The following is a 26911-nucleotide window of genomic DNA, read 5'->3' as shown; positions in this document are numbered from 1 at the left end:
AGGCAGACAGAGGGGGGGGGGGGGGGGGGCTGGGGGGGGGGGGGGCTGGGCTTATCTCTTTAAGCCGTTCTGTCTCTCCTGTAGCCTCCCTCCGCCTTACATTCCCCAAATACACTGTATACTGTACGATGCTCCGCTCTGTCCCTAGCACAACCCTGGCTTTGAATAAAAAAATAAGGAGGCGATGAAGCAAGTGAGTACAAAACTGTGCCTGTCACATCACACTCTGCCTGTTGCATCACTTCCCTTTGATTATAGTTCTAAGGAAAGGAGAACACGAGCGGGTGATAATGTTTTCTTTCTTGCTTTTTTTTTCCTTTCTTCTTAACTGTATCGGCACATTAGCAGCTGAGTTTGAGGTATTAGTTTTTGCATGTCAAAATGGAGATCAAAACCCAAATATGCGTTGCTAAAATTTTCGTTGCGATTTTCAAGTAACATCAAAATATTTGTGTGAAGTTGGAAATCATAAAAAGAGAGAGGTTCAAACATTTTGATATGGGAGGGAAAAGAATCCATTTCATTCTGCAGTGGGCCCTCTCTGTTCTTCTAAGTTAATTCAATATTGAGCTTTGGTTGACTACTAAGGGTCTCGTATACTGTGTCTGCGCTCTTTCAAATTGGAAATAAGTGCACTCTTCTTTAGCAACACCTTTTCAATTCACATTTGCTCTGGAGCCTCTTGTAATCGACAGAGAACTTAAATCACACCTAAGAAATAAATAGCCAATCATATGCTGTTACAACAGCACTTGCAAAACAAGTCAATCAAAAGTCAAATTAAGTGTCTTGTTTTGGGGACAGTTCTTAAAAAATTAAATAAAATACATTGTTTAGAAAAAAATAAAAAGGCCAATTGAATAGAAGAGTACCATATCACACTTCAAACGTTCCTATATATATGTTGTTGTTTTTTAGAACTAATACAAATATTTCAAAAATCAAACGCATAAATAAATTTATGTTACACATCTTTTTTCCTTGCTGGACATATTTGGATATAATTCCAGTTTTTTTTCTATCTTCAAAATATAGATATATATTAACTTAAAAAAATGAAAAAAGGTTCAGTGAAATTAGAGCGAAAAGGAACCAGCAACAGAAAAGTGCATTTATTTGTACAATGATTTGCGACTCCTGCACTACCTGCCCTCTGCTCCCTGTTGCCTCTCCCTCTCTGTCCCCCGCTCAGTTCCAGCGGAAGGAGATGTGGCGGGGGCGGTCCCCCCCCTCCTTCACCAGGGGTTTGTGAAACTCCCGTCCGGCGCGGGAGTGGATGGCCGCCCAGCAGTACTCGCAGTAGTACTGCAGACAGGTGACGTTGGCGCAGAAGAACGGCGCAAACTTCCCGCCGCAGCGAGTTCCCTGGCACTCATCGCACAGCTGGTCGTCCAGCACGTATGGCTTCACTTCCACCTGGGGGGGGAATCAGTAGACATTAGCCGTGTTGTTTCCTTTACAAACGTGTGTCTGCATGCTGCTTTATCAATCCTGGTTCTACCATATGTTGCTCAAACTTGCAGGAAATGAAACCGATGGCACCTGGAAGGTAGAAAGTTTATCTGAAAGCGTATATTTTTTTATACTATGTAATAAATATACTAAAGAAATCCTATTAACTCAGTTTTGTTGTGTAATATTTATTTAATATTATGTTTTTGTGTGGCTGGCATTGTCATCTCGTCATACTGTCGTGTCCTTCGTCTGCATGTGTTGCCTGTACTGCAGAAAATAAAGAATTATAAATGTGCATTAGATTAAAAAAATATATATTTTATTACTGCACATATTTTATTCCAATTTCATTTCCACGATTTCAATCATATTCAATGTTAATATTGGTATATTTTACTGTATTTTTTTAATGTTATTATAGTGTTCTTAAAATGGTGTTCTATCTGTGTTTTTAATTCTCGTTTTATTTGTATGTATTTTTATGCACGCACCATAACACCAAGTCAAATTCCTCGTATGTGTTAACCTACTTGGTAATCAACCTGATTCTGATCAAACCTTTTACAGTGTATGTTTGTAAGGAACAGCCGCTCCAGCCCATGTATTGACCTTCTTTAAATATCAGCTTTCATCATGAGGGGCGGAGTCAGCAGGATTAAGACTTGTTTTATTTATCACAGGGAGTAAGAGAACAAGAGGGAACAGCCACAGTGAGCTCTCAGATGAAACATTGCATGTGACAGGCTCAACATGTTGTTATTTGTGAATTCTCCCTTTCCCTTTGCATACTGTTCACTATTCATTTGCTTTTTCCAACCAGTCAGGGATGAGGGATTGTGCTATTAGCAAGTGAATGTCAATAAGAAGGTCTACAAAATGTGAACAGTAATTATGCAAATGAGAAAGCAGCGTACTATTATTCCTGTAGTTCATATCACCATGTAACCTCTTCACTAAATATTTCTGTTGGATTTCAGCTCATGTTCTTTTTTTCACTCCCCTCTATTGTGTAAATGTGAATAATATGAAGCAACTACAGAGCTCTGTAATCTCTACGGCTGTAATTCATTGGCTGCTGACAACAGTGTGTAAATCACTGATGGCCTTACTGCCAAAGTGTAAATGTATCACACAACTGTACACTGTTTAAATGTATGTATGTAATATTAATGCAGTTTTATCATGGAATAATTTGCGATGACACGTAATGCTCTTTAACTCTACCTGTTACTGTTTTAATTTAAACGGTACATTGTTATACTGTTCTTGTTATTTCACTTATACTCTTTGTACAATGTAACAACGCATTGCTATGAATTAGTATGTATGCTAATCATCTGTAGTATAGAAATATAGGTTAAATAAGAAGTTACAGACCTTTATTATCATGGATTTCATCTAAATGTAATAACGGCCTTTTGATACTGTTCTGTGCGCTCACTTCATGGCAGCTGTTTTGGTCAAATTCAATTTGATTTTGTCAAAAGAAACTCCCCTCATAGCTTGGATTCAGAACATATTGCTTCTTGCCCTGATCTTCTAAAATGAATCAACAATTCTGCCAGATGTGCTTCTCTACACTTTCTGCACTGTAATCCAATATAGCAAACTCATTCTGTATCATACTGCATTTTTTACTTCTCAACAGACTGTTTGACAGAAAGAGAACAGGAAGTGAGTTGTGGGGAGACGAAGGAGGACTTAAAAAAACACTGAGCTCTCTTTTCTCTCCACTCACCCGTTTATCGATTTCTCCATGCTGCAGCTGCACAAAGCGAGCGCTGATAGCAGCAATGTAGCTCTGCTGATTAGAGAAGGCGACCCGCCCTGCTCCCTTGGGGTACTTCAGCTCAGGGTCTGTGTCGATGCCAGCGTAGCACACCCCTCCATACAGGCGGTCCATGATCATGGCCAGCTCCACTGCAGGGGGGGGAAGACACATTGAAGAAGCTGAACAAAATATTTACAAAACTAAAAACATGAACACAATGTTAACATTCTGGCTAAAATCCAGCGACTATTCCACACACACAGGAACATACATGAGCCCATGCCCATGTACCAACACAAGCACGACAAGTTGATGAGGGTTGTTTATCTGAGGGCTTAAAGCCGTCAACACAGATGGATTCAAGATCAAAAGCGTTTGATGGAGCAAATATGAGCGTAGCTACTAAAATGGCTACTATAAATCCCAACACTTTAATTTGCAGTCTTTATTGGGTTTTTCTAAAAAGCTGGCAGAGATAACCTTGTGAATTAACAAGGCAAATTAACTTGTTAAAACAGCAAAAAGGCAAATAGCTTTTCTTTTAATATGTCAAGTTAATACGTGTGAATGTAGACCCATGTTACACAAGGTTATTAGATATGTGATGCGCCACAGGGCTATGTGACCTCAACTAGAGTCTAGAACACTGTTACCAGCAGTGCAGAAAACATGAGCACTCAGCGCACACAACATTGTTATCCGGATAAAAGGGAATTTAATATTCTGCACAGCACAGCGTGCCACTGAGGGAACTTCCTGACGCTCCAGTGTAGGTCAAAGCCAGTCTCAGCGGCACAGTGCCTCTTTTAGCTCTACCCTCTAGCAGGTCGTATGTTTATTATGAACACAAGCTGATCACATTGCAGGGTTTCACAGAAAGGAGAATTGTGTTTAGAGCTGACATTTCAAAGATTAGGAGGAAATAAAGAAGGGGAAGTCAAGGATGGCTTCTTATTTGTGTAAAACAGTGTAAATGTACACAGCAAAAGGTACAGATTGATTAATGTATTAAAGCATTTTGATAAAGAAATAGGGGAATGAGACAATACCAAACACATGGGATTCAACCTGTGTGTATACAACACACTTCAAAAAGGTAAGTGTTGTCATCATAAAGACTCATATGTTGTGGTTTCACATGGTTGGAAAAAGAGTCAAATAAGAATGAAGAGTACCTGCACGGAGCGGACGAGGGACCCCTCCCACAAAGATGGTTTTCCTCGGGTCCAGAGGCTGAGATCCGTCCATCACAAAGTCGCTGTCATTCAGGTTCCACGGGCGAATTTGGACCTGAACACACACGACATGAGGTTTCAAAGTCAAGTAGAAGTCATACGTTTCCTTGAGTTCAGTGGAAACTAATGATGTGAGCAGATGGATGGGGGTGTGTGTGTGTGTGTGTGTATGTATGTGTATGTGTATGTGTATGTGTATGTGTATGTGTATGTGTATGTGTGTGTGTGTGTGTTCCCACTGACCGGCTTGTCTTTGATGGTGGGGCTGGACACGCAGAGGTAAAGCTTGCCGTCCTCTTCAATGCAGGCATCGATCAAAGCCTGCACGGAGCTCTCATCCTGGAACAGCAGGAAGGCGTAGCCTGCACGTAACACAGCAGAGTTATTCATGCTGCTGGGGACACCACGTATTGACAAAGACTCATGTTGGATTGAAGCGCAATGATAACTGTGGCTGAATACAGCTTTCTGCGTGCACAGCGGGAAGGAATAAGCTTTAACAAATAGACAGAGAAACGGACAAACAGTCCACACATGGCTACTAAGTGCTTCACACAAAACTGTAAATAAAAAACAGACCGCACACATATGAATAGTGGTAGTACACAGATACAAGGCTGACATTTCTCTACTGAATACAGAAATAGATTCCATTCAAATACATATCTGACTCACAAGGAAACACAAAGACACTGAAGCAGTAACAGGAATCTATATTTTTGAAGATACATTGGAATCAGAAAATACTACTGAAAAATGTACCCAGCTAGAAAACTCTAAACAATTGTGAGACATAATAAATAATTCAACAAACCTTTGGGTGGAAAATAGGATTTGCTCTCTGCTTTGTGAGGCCAGTCCACAAACAGGTGTCCAAAACGCCGGAAACTAGCAGTTATCTCGTCTGAAGTCAGAATGAATTATTGTTGAGAATTTGGAGATAAAACAAAAAAACAATTACACTGATAATTTATAGAGAAAGTCCTGCCTGACTATCTAAAAAAAAATACATATAAATTGCAGGAACATTTGAACAAATTCCATAGTTTTTATCTAAAGAAATGTGTAGTGTAATATCTCATGGTCTAATTTACAGTCAGAGTGATAATGTTTGTCAAGTCAATCAAATTAAATGCCTAAGATTTGACTTTGTTGGATTATGTTTTAAATTGCCCTCTCAAGTCTCCATCTTGTAAGTGTCAATCTTTTTAACTGTAAAATGATGAATCTGTACCTTCGTCTATGTCAGGGGGCAGTCCTCCCACAAAGACCTTGCGTGAGTAGCGTTCAACACGCTCTCCGTTCTGGTGAGGGAAACAGTGAGGGGAGCCCAGGCCTGCAAGACCCTGATCACCACGGTCATCGTCAGGGAAACCATCCTCCATGGGGAAGAGAGAGGAGTGGCCTGAGAGAGAGAGAGAGAGAGAGAGGAAGAGGAGGAGGAAGGGTTTATTTCCTGAGGAGTGATCCTGGGAGTTGTTGTCATAACAACACTACCCCTAAGGCAGTAATGATAACCGTACATACAACTTTTCATTCTATGTTGACTGCATTAATATTCTGGGTGGAAGGGGCAATCTGATCTGACATCACTTACAACATAATAAAGGCAAGTGAGTAGCATGCAAGGCACATCACTAGGGATTCATTAAAACATTTATATTACATTGTGTAACCTTTAATTAAAGCATGATGTCGCAGTTAGTTTCTAAACCCCTTAAACAACAGCAACTATATACAAAAACCTTAGAATACTATTAGAAAAACGTTCTGAAGGTAAAACAAAGAAGAAGAGTAAAGGGTAACATATAACACAATGGTTAGTAGGGTGGAATGTAACAAAATAAAAACATAGCTAAAAATAAAAGTGGTTTGAGTTCATTCCAGTCATGTAAAATAAAGAAAAAACAGTTTGAAAGTACACATAAAACAATACAAATACAATGAATGCAGAATGAGACGTGGTTTCTTTCTTGCATGGCCAGCAAATGTATTTTCCATGAAGTACTGAACATGCACGCAGCTTTTCTCTAACAAACGCAGCAATTCTCTGGTTAATACTTTCACAGTGGACTGTGCATGTTTGTGTTGTAGCGACTAAGCTCTCTCCGGCCTATTCCTGCTCCTATACAACCTGCCCTGAGCTGCTTTATAGAGATTTATGCAACAGAGTTAGCCTCAGCTTACAGTTTGTGCTGGTGTCAGTGGGGAGTGTGTGTGTGCGCGCGTGTGTGTGTCCGGGTGTCCAGCCATGTGCCTGGCCATGTGTCTATTCTTCTGTTCTCCGAGTGTGTAAATCAAATGCTACACTTTGTGTGTCTCCTCTCCTGATAACTTTCAGCCAAATGTGACAATAACATCTATTGTCTGAGCTAACAATCTTGCAAAATGTGTGTGTAAATGAGAAAAAAGAAAGCATAATGAGATAAACGCACAATTAAAGATGAAAGATGCATAAGATCACTTCTCAAGCTGTTGGCAAGATGCGACACTGAAGACAATCATGCAGACAAACATGTCACTTCACTGTACAAAGCGCTGAGTCATTCCAAAACCATTTACGAGCATTCATTAAACAACCAACGCACTGTAACGTAAAAAAAAATCATAACAGAACGGCTTCACATCACAAAGTCAGACAGTTTATTGAGACCAAGAGAGCTGGATTTGAGCCATGATTTTATTTTACCTCGTCTCCTGCTATAATTCCTGGCTGCATGTGGAATAAGGACAAATCCAAGAAGAGGGTATTTGTAAAAGGTGCATTATACACTATACCAATAAATGTGCCAGGTGCTTCATGACAATGGAGTCATTTTCCATTGTCTGTCCATCCCTCTGCCCTGTTTTCTATCAGTCAGCTGTGAATTATAATTAGCCACCATACCACTGTATCAACACTGCAGCATGGAAAGTATAAGTCCGTAGTTCAGAGATGTACAATGACGTGTAAGTTGATTCAACAATCATTTTCACCTGGCTGTTTATACAGTAGTTAAAAAAATTAAGATGCAAAGGAATTTAATATCATACGAGATAAAAGACACAGTTTCAATACCAACACCAACATTTTTCTTCTTCTCTCTAAAAATCCAACTGATTTAATCAACAAACTAAAAAAAGGGTTCACAACTTTGTTCTAAATAAACTTCACACAAAAAAACGAAATGTCCTACAAATGTGTCAATAACCCAACATTTACTAAATCGTGACATGCACACCAAGTCTCTCAAATATATGAAACAAATAGAAAACCAATAAAACAATTCACATTTGAATTCCAACTTATATGCTCCTATTATTTAACAAAAAAGCAGAGACAAGCCATTCATTTTGAGACTCCGACAGGCACGATAATCTAAGTGTTCCCAGTGGCAGCGGCTTTGTTCGAGTCTGTTGCTGAGGGACCACTATTGTGACTCACTTCCACAAAAAACGAATGAAACTGCCAGAAGTAATAACAGAACAGTTTCCGTCAAGTGTTTCTGGATATGGCCAGCCATTTCACAATATGTAATTTACCTTCTTAGAGTTACATTTAAGACTGTAAACAAAAAGCCTCATCGACATCGCATGATAACCATTTCAAACTCCATTATTGACTAAATAAAATCAATAGCAGCTCTGCGGCCAAGGAAGGTAACAGGGGACCAAGCAGAGAGGGCGGCGGCCATTTTAACATACATGTACTTTAATATGCCTCTGTCGCGAGGTTTAACACTTAGATAATTTTGTTGAGATGAATACAGTACTGTCTCACAGGCAACCATTTCTGTTTAATCTATGCTGTAGAAATCCAATTCTTTTTCTGCCTTGTCTAAAATCCATCTAACAAGTCCATCAGTCCACAATGCGGTTCGGCGTCATATGTGTACTAAAGAACATGCTCTATTTTCCCGTTCAATTTAATACGCGCCTTGGGACATAATGTTTCTTTGCACAGAGCTGAAGTGAAACTAATTAAAATTGTGGACACTGGAGAGATTGAAGCAGCGACCCCTCTAAAACTGTAAGGACACGGAGAGGATGAAGAAGTGGCCAGAATGCGCAAGCAATAATCCTCCGCTCCCTCGGTGGACTTTCCAACCCAGATGGACATTAGCTCTGGGGGGGGGGGGGGGGGGGGGGGGTGTGAGGTCAATGAGCGATAGAAAGAGAGAGGACAGAGAAAACAGGAAAGCAGATTGAAACAGAGAGGAGCGTGCTATAAAAAGATGTGTGTGTGTGTGTGAGCGAGAGAAATAGATTGGAAGAGATGGAGGAACAAGCTGATAAAACACTATGTGGGGGTGAGAGAAAATGAGAGCGAGAGATCAAGAGAATGAGGAATGCAATCTGTATACGCTTATGAGACAAAAAAGAGGGAGAGAAAGAGAGAGAGAGAGAGAGAGAGAGAGAGGGTGTGCAACCTCTGAATCCTGCCTATCCGCTGGCACCATCTGTCTCAGGGCTTCATGACAGCTCCTGACCATGTGATCTCACCATGTGACCCGGCGATCTTGTGAACAAACCACCGACCTCTCGTGTTTTACATCCTGGCCCAAGACCAGAAGGCAAAGGCTGCTTCAACAACACAATTACACAATGATAAGGGGAATGAGAGGTGGCTAAATATTTAACTGCTGTTGTGGAAACTGTGCCATGTCAAGAGGATTGGCCAGACGGGTTATTCATATACTGTTAGAAAAGCAATGTTGTTCTTCTCTAGGGGAGGACCATATGGTGAAACTGGGGCAGCTAGAACATAACTATTAATCTGCAAGGGAGGTTTTCAGAAACATAATGATGGGATATATTTTGGAGTAAAATATGTATAGATAAACTACAAACAGCCTCCCATTTTGCATCAAAATCCCCAAAAAAGGTACATCATAGAGTCCTACTGCTATCCTACCACAGAACATAACGTAACATAACACCCCTAATTTGCGTCCAGCAAGGGGATTTTGCAGTATGTGAAACACCGAAAATCAAATCTGCAAACATGAAACCCTGCAGTCAGAAAGAGGGATGCTATTTAAAGGACAAGAATGTCTTGGTCCTCACGTTAAGATAACACGCATATAGGCGGTCCCTTACTGTTGCTATTCTATCTCTAAATGACCCACCTATTAATCTCCTTTCATTCCCCCTTTATCGTACTACATATTTGGGGATTTAGTAAGGGGAAAGGAAAATGTTCCAACCAAAGGTCAGAAGTAGGTGAAAGGTCGTCAACACAAATTATTGTTGGTTACCTTAACCAACAGGAGGCAAGTTGGTGCATTTGATTTTATTCTAAAAATGTATAAGCAGACGGGCAGGACTTTTTGACTGCCTTGAATCGTTGGCAAGCAAGGGCACACAAGGCTTTTCAAATCTTAAACCCTCAAGGTTATTTCACAGCGGCCGGACACACAGTTTCAAGACAAAGTGAAAGACACAAAAGTCACTGAAGTTGGGTGAGGCAAACTTTATAAATAGCGCTTAAATGGGTAAAAGCTGACATGATTTACCTGAGAGAGCATATTTTAGTACAGGAAGCATAATGATCTTGTATGTTTTTTAACCTTTCATATAGACTGCCAGGTGGGTTCCTATTTTTAGATTAATGAGCAATTTAATATGGAATCAAGGACAACAACCTTGAAAACCTGGTTGCCATACGTACCATTGAGGGGCAGGGGGTTGTCTCCTCCTGGATGGGGGAAACCAAGACGACCTAAGCAAGGAGACACAGAACAGAAATATTTAACATGTTGGTACCTACATATTACTTCATTTGAAACACAAAGTTATGTTTTGAATCATGATTGATTGTATACTTTACAGTTAATATCCCGTTATTATATGCAGTCCCATTTTGAGATTTAACAGAACATGTCTATAAAAAAAAAAAAGAGTAAAAACAAAATGGCAGCCATAAAATTATAAACCCACAATCTGAGGAATCCATTATCAGTTAAGCAATTAATAATTTGGCAAAAGGCTGAGACCGTGATAAAGCTCTTGATTAATGCTGCATGCTCAGAGAAGAATATATTTAAACAATTCTGCACAAAACGTAGGACAAATCCCAAATACACGGGCACGGATTTGGTTTGAAAAAGCTGAATTGCACAGCAGAACATATTGAACACTGGGTGTTTTTGACAGTTCATTAGGAGTGCCCAGACAGAATATGCAGTGGCGATAACAGATATGAGAACACTGAGTGTTGCTTTCACATCAATCTCATTAGAGACTACATCTGTGGGACACCAACCATCTCTCTGCGTCTCATCGACCTCCATTTCCCTGTGTGTGCCTCTCCCTCTCTCTCTCTCTGAGCCTCATATCATACATTTTACATTGAGCCACTTGCAAGGCCCGCAAACACACGCCTGCACCCACACAAATACATGTTATGATGCCAAACAAGCTTCAAAGTTATGCAAGGCCTGCTTGCTGCAGAGGGATAATGAGACGAAAGCGCTGAAATAGTACAACCATTGTTGTATGGCTACGGACCGCCCTGTGATTGGTGCATTCCGACGCCTCGGTCACATGGAAATCTGATGGCCCCTCCCCCACACCTCGCCTATTCATCCACACAGTACTTGGTAGATGTGGTGCATAAAACAAATCAAACACAGAAACCAGGACGTGTCACCCCATGGTTGTGGAAGCTACTATACTGTACTATACGATAGTATACTAAATATTCCAATACATTCTATCACAATCTGGGCATTAACAGGTTAGTTTACGTATCATTAAATAATTACATTTCAGTCAAAATAAATGTAAAGGTGCCAACCAAAACCAGTTTGTAGACGTGCTAGATTTCTCTACACTGCAAGGCAAGATTCAACAGTTTATCTCCCTCTGTAATTTAGCTCAGTGATATAGTGTTTGAGCTGATATGTGCGCCTCCCAAAATCAAAGTCCATCCCAGCTCAACCCTTCATATTGGATTTAAAGAGCCTTTAATAGCCTCTGAGGAGCAAATGTGCAGGCACGTAAGCCCACCACATCCCTGTGTGTCTGCAGGGTGCTGCGTGCCCGCTCTGTGAACCTCATTTGCAAGCTGCTGGCTGAGTACATGTTCAGTGCAGTAACAGTTTTAGCACATGCATGCACAAGCACATACACAACAGGGCGGTGTGTGAGTGTGTGAGTGTGTGTCTGTGTAGTGGCTGAACAGAGGGATCCTTTCTGTCAGTCAGGACAATGCTGGAAGCGATTCAAAGCCACTTCTAGAGACATTTTGTCTCGCCTCTTCGCTTGCTTCATAGCACTCTCTAAGTTCAATATGTTCTGCTGGAATGAGAAATGTGTGTGCATCTAAACGTGCTTGTGTATGCACTCTGTCTGGGTTTATTAGAGTCGGGTGGGCATATTTGTGTAGGCATGCCTGTACGTATGTGACAGAGAGCAGGAGAGAGCAAGGGCCAGTTGGCCTGGAGAAGAGTCAGCACTCAAAGAAAATGTGCTGTAATTATGTTTCTCTTTTGACTTTGCTGTGAGGGAAAAGAGGAGTCACATAAGTTACTGCCACCCTTGGTACAGCAGTGTATAAGCCTGGACTATAATTATGGAAACAAGGAATAAACAAAGTAGAATTTTGAAGCAGACCAAGGGCTAAAAAAAAATCATGTGAAAGCAGTAAAGATTGGGGCACTGTATGAGAACACATCTGAAGAGGATGACTGAAGAAAGATCAGGTCAAAGGACATAAGAAGAATAAATAACCTAGAATGAATTTAACAAAATGGACAAATAATTCACATTCAACTTCTATAGGAAGTTCAAGTTAAAAATACTTCATAATGTCCAAACCCTACATAGTTTGATTCTTTCTGAAGCAGAAGCGTGTGGGTTTTCAATTTCCAAGGAAACTTGTTTTGTATTCAGATGCCCGGCTCTTGGATCCAACAGTCGCAGGAATCTGTGCCAGCATGGCTGGAGCTAAGACACCAGCACTAGCTAATGAGCTAACCTTCTAGTCTTCCTCTCTTAATATAGAGGGGAGATTTACTAAAGTTTGACAGCAGAACATTACATCACAGCTGGAAGTGGCTGAGCACAGTGGGTGTGAGGCTGAAATAAATACGAAGTGAAATTGAAGAGTCTGGAGCTGAGAGTTTTCACTCATCTTGTCATTCTGGTGGTGGAACTGTTTGAACCTTTCTTTGTAGGTCATGCACAGTAACGGTATTTAAATGTTAAAAAATAAGACATTCTAACATAAATTCTGGAAAAGGAAAACTTCTTGATACTGGCTTTTTGAGATCTTTTGTCTACCAGTTTCTGGGACTAAGCCCATTAGACCACAACCAAAACAAAAGATGGTTATCTTGTTTTAAAGTAACTACTCAAATATGTGTTAACAACTTAAAATCTACACCCGAGTCTTTAATACTCCAAAGGTGTTTCCCTTCAAATGACGATCATTACCAGAACTACTCCTTTAGCTCCTCCCTTCCCACCAACAGCTAACATTGGCCACAGTATTCCTTGTTAGCTAAGCACTCTATCTATAGTAACTGTCAGTTACACCCTCTTAAACAATAAACAACACTGGCTACCTGCTGCATTCAATAACCTATTCTCTGGGTTACCATTGACCAACGTTGCCTAACAACATTCAGCCAATAACAGATGTTGCCTAGTCTCTATCAATCAATAATCCAGGTCAGTTGGAGTCCAATTTCCAATGCAGGATTATTTGTTCTGTCAGCCCGTACTTTAGAATAAATTCCATTTAGAATACCAGTTTAGAGTTTCAGTTAGGTGTACCTATTTCTATCATTTTGTCTAATGAGGGGCTACTGTAAATATCAGCAACACGAATCAGTATATCCGAGTAAAGTTCAACAGCAAACCAACAAAAACACAAATTAATGACGATTGGAATTTAATTCTATACGTTTTACACTACATTGGTTTAAGCAAGATGTACCAAATAAACTGGCAACTGAGTGTATGCACAACCGTAATCATCAAATCCATATAAAGCAGAGAGCTTCAAAGAGTAGGAATACAGGGATTTACACTGACCCAGAAATCCAATGGACTAATCTCTTTAAAAGGTACAAAGGTACAGCATCAGCCTACACCAGTTTCTAAGCACTGTTTCCTAACTAGAGAAAGGTTTCATGTTCTCACTTTTTACTGGCATTATCTGGAGAATATGTTTGTTCTGATTGTACACTGAAAGATTAACATCCTCACACTTCAGGTAACAGATGTGTGTCTTTCAAACATGTGCCAGACTTTTTGTACAGAAACAACTGTGCACCATTGTTTTTATAAGATTGTTATTATCCTTCGTAACAGGAGGCTGTGCAGCTGTGATCGTTAGAAACTGATGATGGCCAACAACTTTAGTTCAGATCAGTGGGAGTCCTTCCATCTATTTCACAAATCCCCTCTTAAATACAAAGCCTAAGCTTCCATCCGCCTTGTATTCTCGCTGTGCCTCCTTCTCAAAATGAAAGAGAAAAGGAGGTCAGACTCATTGCATTGAATTTTCCAAGTGAGAAAACATTTAGCTGTTTTGAATTCAGAGTGGGAAGGAGAGAAAAGGAAGAGGAACACAAAGGTGTGACTTGAACTCTCGTGTTATTGTTGATCACAACAAGAAGAAGACAATGTCTAGACATCTGATCTGTGGAGGAAGTGAAACGTTGCTGCTAAGAATTAGTTAAATCGTGAGTAAGAGTGTATTAGGTATGATCAGCTCTACCTTCAAGTGTAACACGTAAAAATCAAGCCACACTTGTCCACACCTATAGAAGAACAGCTAAAGTGCGAGAATACACCAGGTACAAACTCATGTTTTTAGTTTAGTTTGTGTATGGATTATCAGTGACTGAAATCCAAACATTGATGTATTGAGTCATTATTTTGTCTTCTAGGCACTACGTACGTGCGGTCAACAGAGCGTACAATCGTTACTGGATGTTATATAAGTGTTTAATGTTCGTGAATTCAATCCTCACCTTTCAGGGTGTCCTGCTCGGCCCTCATGATGTCGATCAGGGAGCTCTCCAGCGTGTTCATGTTGAAGCTGTCAAATGACCTGGTGCGCTCCTACAGAAAGAAGAGAAAGACAGTAAACATTAATTACTTTTTCTTTCCCTGCTTCAAAGACATGACAAATAAATACATTGTGTGGCAGCCAACAGGCTTTCAAGTTGAAGATTCAGCTGGTCCATGGAAGCAACTTGAGCAATTAGATTTATCTGAATCTTTTTATGTAACGTTGCCTCAGTTAATTCAAGCTGATCAGAGAGAAAAAACAAGACAAGACAGCATACAAATACATTTAGAAAAATGAAAAAGACATAATAGCACTTCACATTTCTTTCTACCATCCCACGAATACATGCAATACCAAGATACTGCAAGGATTCCACTTCATGATGGACGCTGTTTTTATGCTTCTCACAGTTTTTGGCATTGGCCTATATAGCAGAAGTGACAAACAACACAAATTAGGAGTGAGCCCTAGTTTCACATGAGTGGAATCTCAAGTGATTCACTAATATATTCTGCAGACTTATGTAAAAACTGAGATAAAAGTTTTCTTTTTTGCCTGCTTAACTGATTTTTATTCTGCTCTAAAGATGTCGCCGTCCTGTTTTGTTTTTATAGCCCCCAAACCGAAGCTAAAAAGACAAAAATAGACGACTATGGGACAGGTATTTATGTTGGCATAATTAAATGTATCTATGTCTTATTGTATACTTAGATTATATTGTATTTAAAAAAACAACTGAACACTATTTTCGTTATCGTGTGGTTATTATGTGTTCTTAATATCACAACCTAACTGAGCTATAAATGCATCGTAATGGAAGTCAACAGTAAAACCAGCAGTAGAACGAAACAGGAGCCGAGCCAATTCTTGGGCAACAGCTTTGTCACCTACAAACAGGGGAACCTTGGCATACCATCCATACTGCAAATATTTATGTGTACGCACACATATGTGTAAGAGAAATCACAACCATGAATGTGTACACAAAATATATGCAGGCATCAAAAACATGGGCCCATAAACAAACACATTCTCCAAGTGCCATGCTGATAAGGCTTCTGTTTTGACTCCACCTCAGCCAAACAGAAAGAGAGCAGCTTTTGACAACAACATGATAACAAACTGATGAACTATTGTGGCTTCCTTGTATCCAAAACAACCACAGTGAAGACTATAGTATTGTATGTATATTCTCCTTGTTTATGTTTACAGTCAGCGCTAAATGTCCCCACAACATCACATGAATGATTGCTCATTCCTTCCTCTGTCTATCCCCAATGTTCCAGTTATTCTCCGATGCCACCCTAAAAGCAGAAATACCTTTAAAGTTGTGTATTCCTCATTTATGCGTCAGAGCGCTCACACCGCACAGAGCCAATGACTCTTCTGGCTAATGTTGTTTCCAATAAACTCTACATGGTGACTAAAATATTCATGGTTATTTATTTCCTAACTGTCTGGTCACGACTGAAATACATTTGTTTTCCTTTCTGCATCATACCCATTGTATCAAACATGTAGTGATAAAATACTTTAAAACTATTTGCCTTGCAAAATAATAACCTAAACCAGGCATTAGCCTTTTATGTAAAATATAGTGATGTAAATGCAGTATTTGTAAAACACACACATGAGCAATTTAACACTGGAGTACAAATATTTAACACAGGGAGAAGTAGAGCCTGCTGGACTTTAAAGAACCATGCTTTTAAAATAGCCGTGCCAATACATGAGAACATTTTTTGCTATTAGATTTAAGTCTGGAAAACATCCGCTTAGATTTGATTGAGTCTGGCAAGATGCTGACAGACCAAATAATGAAATGTGAGTTTTTTGATGATGCCATGTCTTGAAACTTGTGAACAGTGAGGTGTTATAGATAATAAAGCTTCACGCTGCAGCAACATGGCCTATATTTTTTCAGTCTTTTTTAACAAAGAAACTTCATTTGGTGTATAGTTTAAGAGAAATGTAACATTCCAAAAACAGCAATTATGTGCTCCAGTTTGAGAATAATAAGCAGGTGTAGAAGCAGTTCACATCAAGGTGTGATTGAGGTCTATTGTGCAGCCTACTTGAGATCTCACGTATGTATGTATGAAGAAAACAAAAAGGTGACAACTGTGGGCTGATGTTAACAATAACACAATACGAATAAAGTGTGACAATACTTGAACGCCTGTAAATTAAAATCTTCAAGTAGAAGTCAAAAGAAAATCTACAATCCTGACAAAATAATAGTACATCATTAAATGTGCAGCTCGATGTCAGTCTGAAAATATACTGACACAAACACTGTGTGATCAGCTCTGCCTTCGACCTGACTGATAAAGGACAGGCCTTGCACAACAAGAGTTACCCAACATGTCTGTCAACTTAAAAGTAACCTATCTGTATGTTCAATCCCTCTACATTCCCCACTTTGTTTTTCCAACAAATACATCTATGCATAACCTCTCCATCACACACTCAGTTATCCAGAAACCAGTTCATACAAACATTAGGCCAACGTCTGTTGAGAAAAGTCTGAGAGCAGAACCACCTTGGGAAGAAAGGCTCACAGCAAACCTTGTTGCTCAATGAACTCCACAGGGGTCAAATGCTAAAGGGTTCAGAAAAACAGAACTACGTCATATGACCAAGGGTCGGGGCAGGCAGGCAGCTTATTTTTTCATCTACTGTCTGGTGCCTGCACCCGAAATCCAATAGCTTTACTATCTGATCAACCAAAGACCAATTGTTGAAAGTCTGGCACACACTACTCGCCGATGAAACAGCCAAAAATCCACAGCCGTAGCCAACATTTCACCAGCGATTTCTCACACTGACTGAGGAACCATGCTAACAGAGAGATGACATGGGTAGAAGTACACACTCTCCCTCTAAACAAATATCAATACAGGGATATAGGCCAGACTAGGTTGACTATTTTCTCATATCCGCCTCAGTATCTTATGTGGACTTAGGCGATTGCTTTAGGTCAAATAAACCAAAAACTCAAAGACAGGAGAAGAAGAAACAAGAGAAGGACTGCTTAGTGGGGGGAAGCATACAACCCACCACTGGCGAGTACATCTAAAGCAAGCTCTTGAGCACATTACCCAGGACAAATACAGGGCATTAAAGTGCAATATGGCTCTTAGTTATGGTATTTCTGTAGTAAACTATTAAAACTGAGCCGGACGCAGGAGCCTTTCCTGCTTCTTTTTTTGACAGCTTCAATAACTGATTCTTATCTGTCATTATACTCTATTGTACCATCTCCTTGGTACAATTACAGATGTATCTTGGCTGATGTAGCACTGCAAGGTAATCCGATGATATTGCTTCAGGAGAAAAGGAATTCATTTTGTGGCTGAGATGGGCTCAGTATGGCGGACATGAGGTCTGGCTTGTGCTCTGCAGTTGCTAAGCATTAGCCTGGAGAGGTGCAGAGGATGATTAATCATCAGATTCGTACATCCTTCTCTCTCTCTCAACAACTGGCCAGCTGACCAGCAAAGTACTCATCCCTGACAGATTGCAGGGCTTGCACAAATACACACACACACAGTCACGCTCACTCGTTACATCCAGAGACACACACACACACACAAAAACAGATTAGCTGTGGGCAAGACACACAGGATTTACAGTGCAATCCACATCAGATCTATCTATAAAAGCTTGCCCATTCTAACCCAAGGCCATAGGTATAAAGATAGAGGACATGGCAGTACATGGTGTATTATTTGGTGGCTTCAGTCAAATATAGCCCGGTATACATGGGGAGGCAGAACGGATTTAATAACCATGAACCAATCTAGTTAAAGTTAATGGAATAGAAAGGCGAAAAACATCATTTTTTTTTTTACAGTGACCCTGAATAATGATGGATCGATGTGCATTAACCAGCACAGCAAAGTGCCTCTACCATCCTGACACCATTTTTTAACGTTTGACCCTGGATCAACAAATGTGTACTGACCTGATCTAAAAGCATTGGGTTTAAACAAGTTGAGAGTGAATCATCTCATTTGATTTAATCAATTTGAAAAGCAGCAGCGTGGGCTCAGTGGATCAGAGAATGTGCACAAAAACTATAAACCTGTGTGGGCATTGTGGGAGGAATGAAACATGACCTGTGGGTTCATTTATTAGTGTCAATATAAAGTCATTACATTTAGACTGCATGAAAAAGTGCATTCCTAATCCTATACTAGGAATTACCTTATAAACAGCTCATCTGAGAGACCTAACAAAATAGTACTGTGAACATTTTGGACAATGCAACTTAGCCAATGCTTCCTGGGCTCTGCAGGATACTAGAGCTGCCTTGAACCATTGTTGATGAATCTGTTAAGTTATTTCAAGCTAAAATGACAAACTTTTCATGGTTCCAGCTTTCCAAAATTCGACTATTTGCTGAATATATTCCTCCTTAGATTAGTTTAAAAACGAATATCTTTGGGCTTGGGCACATCAAAATCTGTTTTGATGTTCTACTTGTGTAGAATAATTGTGTCATATCATACAATCTGATGTATCTAGACCAAGCCACAAATAGACCAAGCCTCAACCCCAACAGATCTCACACAGCAATGATAGAGAATCTTGATTTAAAAAAAAACATCCTGAAAGCTAATAAAATGAAACATCTTAAATCTTTATTTGTTTAAAAATGTTAAATAACAGAGTAAATCAAATGACCTGCAAAGTAACAGAGCTCTTCATGCATGTTTTAATGTTAACCACCACATAACAGGGAGGGCAACCTCGAACATATTTTGATGACATATAGGAAAATAAAAATGATTAAATACAGCATGCTGGGGGTGATTAACTCCAACATTAATCTTCCATGTCACCTGCCTGTTAATGAAAAATGGAAGTAGAGGGAGGGTGGAAGAGTGGAGGAAGTCACAGGGTAAAGGACATAAGAAAATATATTTGGGTGCAGTATGATTTTTAGGTTTTGAGAGACGCCCAACTATTTAAAATTCACCTTGGATTCATTCGAGAGAAGGCTGATGTTTTTACCTTATTTTGTATCTATCTTATCATATCCCCGAGACAAAAGGGAGAGAGAGGAAACCCAAAGCAAAGAAGTGAAGGGGGAAATGGCAGATGAAAGAAAGGGGCTGACCGAGAGAGGCAAAGCTAGTGGCGAGTTATGGCAAAAGTCAAAAGAGAAGAAAGGAAGGCAGGAAATGGAAGCAGGTTGAGCTTTTGATGCTTTCGATTATGCTTCTTCCTGGTCAAAGAATTTCAAAGGCCTGCTATGACATTAAAAAGCCCCAACTGTCAAAAACGACCTATTACCCAGTGTCGGCTGAATGGAGTGTGTGTCTGTGCGTGTGTTTGTTCGTGTACTTTTAGTGGAAAATGAGTGATCGAGGCAGGGAATTAGACTGAACTGACACCTTTGTTGTGTTTACTGAGCTGGGCTGAATACAATACGACACTTCCTGCATAAATTCTGCTTCGTCTTCTTCTTTTGTTAAGACACATGGCAGAAGACATAGGCCAGGCACTAATTAGGGCTTATGCACTCATGGGCATGTGCAGATTCATACACACACACACAAGCTCTCTTATTTCCCGTTTCTGAGTGTCTTTCGAGGCTGTGAGAATGGCACAATGAGGCTGTATGAGCAGCAGAGTTATGTGCTTGCCAGAAAAGCTTAGGCCACTCATTAGTGTAAAAAAACATTTCTCTCATTTAACACCAATGGCAGAGGTAATGGCTGAGACCTGGGGCCTCTAGAGCCTAAAGGCTAGGAGTGTTTGTTAGTTGACATGCACGCAAGAGAATTTGCATGCACACTTCACGAATAACCGAAGGAAGGCTACCTGAAAAAAAGGAAGCTTCTTGCTTTAAAATAAAGCCTCAACATTATCAGGTACTTCACACGTCATAAATGGGTAAAGAAAATCACTGGATGATATCTGATACTTGCCTAAAGACCTGTCACATTGATTAGACAGCCTTTAAAAGAATAAGAAATGTCAAAAGGAAACAGAACGATCAAATCGGACAACAGGTGTTTCCACTGCAGGCACGGGGAGGTAGTTTAATAAAGTACGTTCATACAACAGCACTGTAAAAGGCTGCAGTATATCTAAGCTACACAAACAGAGAGGAGGGAGCTGTAACCAACAGTTACCCAGGCAGCTTACGGAGACAATATCCTGTCCTGGCTTAGATCCAGGCCTCTGACCTTGAAATTCACAGGTGAGGAATTAGTGAGCAAGGAAAGAAAGACAATTTGCGTGGGAGCTTATGTTGACTCCTACAATCAAAAAGGTTAGTTTTATTGGTGACTCCAAAAGAGCCCATAGGTTTAAATGTGAGCTTAAATGGTTGCCTAACATGCCAGCCCTGTGGTTGACTAGATACAGGTCCTGGGTGTACACCGCCTCTCGCCCAGTGTCGGCTGAGATTGGCTCACTGCCCCCTCAAGTATAAGCAGGTATAGCGAATGAATGGATAGAAAGGAAAAAAGCAAGAAAAGAAAAGATTTGCTGGCATTTAAAAATTACAAATCTCTTGCCTGAGGCTAGTTACTAGCTGACCAGTGTATTAGCAGTTAGCAGCAGTGTGCCTGGCCTGGAGCCCATCCCAAATACTAAAGCTGCTCTAATACAGCAGTGGCCCAGCCTTCTGCAGCAACAGCCACAGTCCTGGAACATTTTCTCCCTCTTTGTGCCATGGTGCTGGACACCATTTTGGATAAAATATCCACCAAATGGCGTATGGCCTGGTTCTCAAGTTACATCTACATATTGATCATATACACAAAAAGTAATGTCCTAGCCTTAGGCAATTCTAAGAAGGTGCCAAAGTGGGCAAAGAAAGGGATCTCAACTGTAGCAGTTACCTGTTTTATCATACCTCACCAATGATGTATTGTTGTTTTAATGGTGTGTTTGACTAGCATCTTACTGCAAATGTTACAAATATGATACTTTTTGGGGGGGAACTATCTACTTTGTCTATGTGAGCCATATGTTACAACCATATCTAGTCCAAAAGTGTACAAAGAAATAGATCAAATGGAAATTCCAAAGCAAAAGCCACTAATCCTTCATCTTTTGTCAGAGCTAAAATGGAGACGCTAGGAGAGGACTTAGAGTGAAACAGTGTGACAGTTCCTCATGGGTTCTGTTTAGTTCATGTTCACGGGAGCTGCTGTTTCAGTTACCAAACGTGGGGTTGCCTTGTGTGAGGCAACATGTGTCATGAGTCATCTGAGCTGTGCATGATCTCGACAAGACAAGACAAGAACTATTTTGAGTACAGTACAGCTCAGCAAATCTATTGATATAACATATCTGTCTTTTGCAATTTGTCAGCAAAGGCAATAAAATGTTAATGAAAATAAAATGGACAGCAGATCTTAAAGACTGAACTGCACTGAGGAGGCCTGTGACAAGATAAACCTGACACTTGGTGGCTTGTGTAATAATTGAACAGTGTTTCCTACTGTGACAGCTTCAACGCTGAAACATGATCTATATATCACACCGAAATGACACCTTTATCCTATTCAATTACAGGGAGTGGGAGAATACCATGTGTTAACATTTCAGAAAAACACCTGATATATGGTTCATAAAATGATACTTACAATATTATTTTACAACATGTCACAAAGAGAGAAGTTGCTTGTTGTTACAGCATCTAGTATGTCTGCTGTGAGTCTCAAAATATTATTCAGACATTAAAATTATAAATCCTAAATGGTTAAGTGTCAACGTATATCTTCAATTCTCAACAGTACATATTTATTTCTAATTTCCCAAAGCTATACTAGCAATCCCTTTATAAATTGGTTACACCTGCATAATCAGTCATTAACAAGCACACACACACACAAGCACACACACAAGCACATGAACACGCCATTCTTTGCCCATCCTCCACCTGTCCTTGCCGTATCAAGAGGGCAGAAGGACAATGCTACTTTAGCTGATCTGATTCAACGTGATGACATACTGCAGCTACAGTCATGCAAGCTTTAACTTAAATCTGACAACATGGGGACTACCAGGAGGGGCTCTCCATTCCTCAAAATGGATATAGATTCACACTTAGGACGGAAAAACAATTTGCTCATCTGTAGCCTTTAATATACAGCATTTACAACCATTTACTGTTCCTAGGTACAGTGTCAATTTGAATGCTGCTTGAAATAGTCAATTTTAGCATAATATAACTCAAACATTAACAAGGATTAGGCCCTAATGATTTGGAAAAAGCCAAATATAAACCTGACCCCATGACTACCTTCAGCAATTAGGGTGTTAGCTAATGGTAAATAGCTGCTCGCAAGGTAAGCTTTGCCACTTATTCAACAATATGCCTAAGACATGCCAAGACATGTCAGCACAGCGTCCTTACCGTTTGGCCTGTGGTGCTCTGTGAGTCATTAATTGCAAGTCGAGATAAGAAAACTCCTTGAAAGGTCACAGCAGGCATCACTTTCTAAAGTATAAACTGAGGCAATTTGCTATTTTGTTGGAAATTGCTTACTTGGCTTGCCCAATGGGTGGGCATGGCCAGGAAATTAAGTATTTCCTTACTTGTGGTCTAAAACCAATTAGTAATGCTGTTAGGCTATTGTCCGACAGCTGAAACCACACAGGCAAGCATTCAGACAATTTAATACTGTCGTCTACATCCAAGATAAAAAACAAAATGGGGAAACTGATGGCAATCCGGTAACTATGACTGACCAGAAGTTAATTTGACAAAGCACAAGGAAAACTGCCCAGAGGTCAGGAGGCAAAGGATATGTAAAGCACTTACAGAAGCCTTTTATCAGGGAATCAGGTCTAACTGGGCCTGTTGGAAACCTACTCTCTCCTCCCCCGCCTCCTTGAAACGACCGACAAAATCAATCATCAGCTAGATCAATAAAATTAATTTATCTCTGTGCTCCCTTTACCTCCTTTCATCAATTGTATTTGCTGTTTTCTAAATGTGATAATACAATTATTCACGCCATCTTCATTGTGAATGGACCCGGCTATCAAAATTAAACCATGAATAGGCTGGCATTTTGAAAAGGAGTTGCAAGGCTATGGCAGCATGACCAGGTGATACATTAAGCGATAATCCTGAAAACTCATTGGGCATTAGGCTCGGGCTATAAATCTACAGAATTACCTTGCTTCTGGCCAGAATAATAGAAATCCTATGATTATGTCTACATTTTTCTTTACATCACAGTCTCTGTCATCCTTGGTCGTCCATCCACACTCTCCTGCTTCCCATATTTCTAACTCCCTCTACCATTTCCGCATCCCTTTCCACGCCTTTTCCCTTCATCCATGATGCCTCCCCTACTCCTCACTACAACCCCCCAGCTCGTGTGCGTGGCACACACCACTGCAGTGCCACATTATTCATCATCAGGGACATACAGCTGTGGAAGTACAGAGTCCAAGGACTGATTTCTAAGCTAACACGGTAACAAATGCATCATGTAAATCCATACCCTCCCCCCATGTCTAAAAATAGCAGCTATACCAGATACTTTAATAAAATCAACAGCTAGCAAATGACACAGTGATCTTTAATCATTCTGGTAGCAAGTGGAACTGCTAAAAAATATTCACACACAAAACAAACATGCTTAGGTACAAAATCATCACAGGAAAAAATGTAATAGTCTCTTTGTATGAACACCATTGCATACTATCACAAGTAAACTGACCTGAAATGGGAAGATGTTGTCACTGCGGCCGACTCCTTCATCCATCCAGGACTTGGGGTTGAAGCCTGCGGGACTGTTGCGAGGGTACTTCTGGGATGCCACATGGTTGTTTGGGAAGGTCTTCTTCAGTGGAGAGATAGAGTTGATGGGGGTCATCCCGCCATTCAGCCCTCTGCGATAATCTCTGCCCTGAGATCCTCCCCAGCCACCGCCACCACTCCCATAGCCTCCTCCGGGACTCCAGGAGGTGGAGGAGCCGGGGGAGGGAGAGGGGCTCTGGTAGCTGGCTGGACCCCAAGGGGACGGGGGCTTGTTCAGGCTGTTGGACAAATGCGGCAACTGGCTGAAAGCCGGATTCCTGTGCGGAAAGGGCGGAGGAGGGTGTGGAGAGGCCGGGGAGCGTCGATGCTGCTGGTGTTGGTTATGAGGGTGTTGGAAGTGGGGGTGTGGTGGGGGAGCTGGGTGGTGCTGGGACAAGGCCGCCGCTGGTCCAATTTGAGGGGAGAAGTTCCCACCAAACCCTGGACTGACATGGTGTGAGAAGTTCTGGAACAGCAGGGGCCCGTTGTTGGCAGAGGCCGCGTTGAAGAAGCTGACGTCTTCATTGATGATGGTTGATGGCGCCGGTGGAATGGCAGCTGACCAATTATTGAAGCTGGTAAGTGATGAGGAGGTTGTACTGGACAGGACCTGGCCATTTCCCCCAAGACCAGACGTCTCCTGGTAATCAAAGCCTGTCAAGACAGGTGACTCAAGACGCAGCTGCTTCTCCTTTCCGTTACTTCCTTCAGATGTGCCGTTGTCAGTCTTGGCATCCTCTGACCGGGCTTTTTCCAGTTCTGAAATGATCCCACCACCATTTCCAACCTCCTGGTGACTCCCAGGGGACAACTGCTGCTGCTGCTTTTCTTGCGTTTCTTGCATTTCCTGTTGCTGCTGTGCTTTGGGCTTCTCTTGGCCCCCCAGGATTTCGTCTTGCACGCTGTTGTGGGTGGCAGAGGCAGGGAAGAGCCAGGGAGAGCCTCCTGTGGTGCCATTCCCTGCGGCTGTGGTGCTGTTTATGAAGGCAGCAGGGCTCTGCGACACATTTTGGTGGTGGTGTGGGGGCTGCAGATGCGGGTGGATTCGGACCGGGAATGCAGACTTGTTGCCAGTGTTGTTTTGAACTAGGACACCAAACCCGTAATCCCCCATTTGTTTTCTCCCCCCACACACAAATGCTATCCCGTGATCGTTTGGTCCTATTGAGAGAAGAGCACACAGGATGGCAGGCAATGAGTTAGCAGTCAGCCTTTCTCATTGCACTATAGATCAAGGGATTTAGAAACAACTAGGTGATGGCCATAGACATTTTCTAGTGACATAAAATATATATATATTTTTCTGTTGGGACTTTAAATCTCCCTTTGTGAATGCCTAGACATATGATAATCATACAACACTGTCATGAATGAGCTCATTTTAGCACTGAACAATATGCCCTTATTACTCTGGTCAGTTTAAAAATGCCAACCAGTTAACATTACATCTTTAGCTAATTATAACCCCGTGACGTTGCCAGCTTGTAAGTCTTCAGCTGAGCTGCTGGCAGCCACTAATATAGCTTGAAACACTGCTGTGTCGAGTCGACACAATCTCCATTTGGAAAGACCAACTGACAGATTATGAATTACCCACAATGCAACCTTTAACAGATCGCCGCTGTAAAAAATATCAATGAACGTTTATAGAATTAACAATCAACCGTTATAACGTTAAGAGCAAAATTACTCGACCTTGTTTGACAGCTGTCACCAGAGACCAACCCCAAAATGTATCAGATATAAGCAATTCCATGAATAGTGTCAGTTGTTCATATTACATTTTTACACGTCAGGTAAAAGCCGACAATCAAGTGGTTAAAATATACTAGACAAATTAGCTTGCCGGCTAACATTTCCATCCGTTGCTAATGTTAGCTAGCAAGCTATCAACCGTTAGCATAAATGCTAGTTAGCTGGACAGGCTGAATACAGGAGAATAAAAATGTCTTTTCACCTTCTGATCACCAGCTTCGACCTCGGCGATGTCTTTCGAGATCCTTTCTTCGGTTCGAAAGCGAAAGGTGGTGTCCTTGAAAAATGAGTGCGTCAGGCAGATCTTTTCAGAGACGATTTGATAGCTGACTCGTACAGTGCAGTCGGTCAGCTTTTTTTCTCCCTTCTCCTGACGTGTCCTGCCTGCTCAATGACACAGCTCTCTATCTTCTAATCTGGACTGTGTGATCAAAGAGCTTTATTAACGTGTCACTGAGTGAGATATACCCTGCCGCAGATGTTTCACAAGCCTTAAACGATCGGTTTCATTGTTCGCTTAATTTGCTGTATATTTTTCTCGCTAACTGTCTTTCTTACGGAGCAAGCCTGATTCCTGTATGCTTCTTTGGGCTGCCCCTCTCTCCTGAAACCGACCGTGGCCGAATGACAGCGAGAGATCAGCCGAGACTCACTTCCGCTTCTAGCCCCGCCCCTCTGCACCGTGATCACTCCCTCGCAGAGCCACACCTCGGTATCTGATTGGCTGGACGAGCCGGCAGCCTCGCCTTATTCCTACAACATTTAAAGGCCATGCACCAATAATACAACCATGCCATCCGTAAGTACTGCCTACTGAGGTCAGATATGATAAAAAAGAAAAAGAAAAAGGAAGATCCTCCCAGCAAGCACGGTGCTGTCCTTTCACGATTCAGCCGGTATCAGGTCGT

General features: G+C 41.1%; 1 protein-coding gene across 1 annotated transcript; it reads right to left on the bottom strand.

Moving 5' to 3' along the window:
* Window positions 1-327: 327 nt before the first annotated feature.
* cpeb4b (cytoplasmic polyadenylation element binding protein 4b) lies at window positions 328-26651 on the bottom strand. The gene is made up of 10 exons (XM_034139895.1): window positions 26206-26651; window positions 24169-25409; window positions 14427-14517; window positions 10112-10162; window positions 5696-5866; window positions 5276-5365; window positions 4705-4823; window positions 4402-4516; window positions 3194-3375; window positions 328-1416 (listed from the first exon to the last, which is right to left on the bottom strand). The coding sequence occupies exons 2-10, from the start codon at window positions 25360-25362 to the stop codon at window positions 1189-1191; spliced, it is 2241 nt and encodes a 746-aa protein (XP_033995786.1). The 5' UTR covers window positions 25363-25409; window positions 26206-26651; the 3' UTR covers window positions 328-1188.
* Between the last annotated feature and the right edge of the window lie 260 nt (window positions 26652-26911).

This window comes from Trematomus bernacchii, unplaced genomic scaffold (genome assembly GCF_902827165.1).
Source record: "Trematomus bernacchii unplaced genomic scaffold, fTreBer1.1, whole genome shotgun sequence".
NCBI lineage: Eukaryota > Metazoa > Chordata > Actinopteri > Perciformes > Nototheniidae > Trematomus > Trematomus bernacchii.
This window is presented reverse-complemented; position numbering and strand designations above follow the sequence as displayed.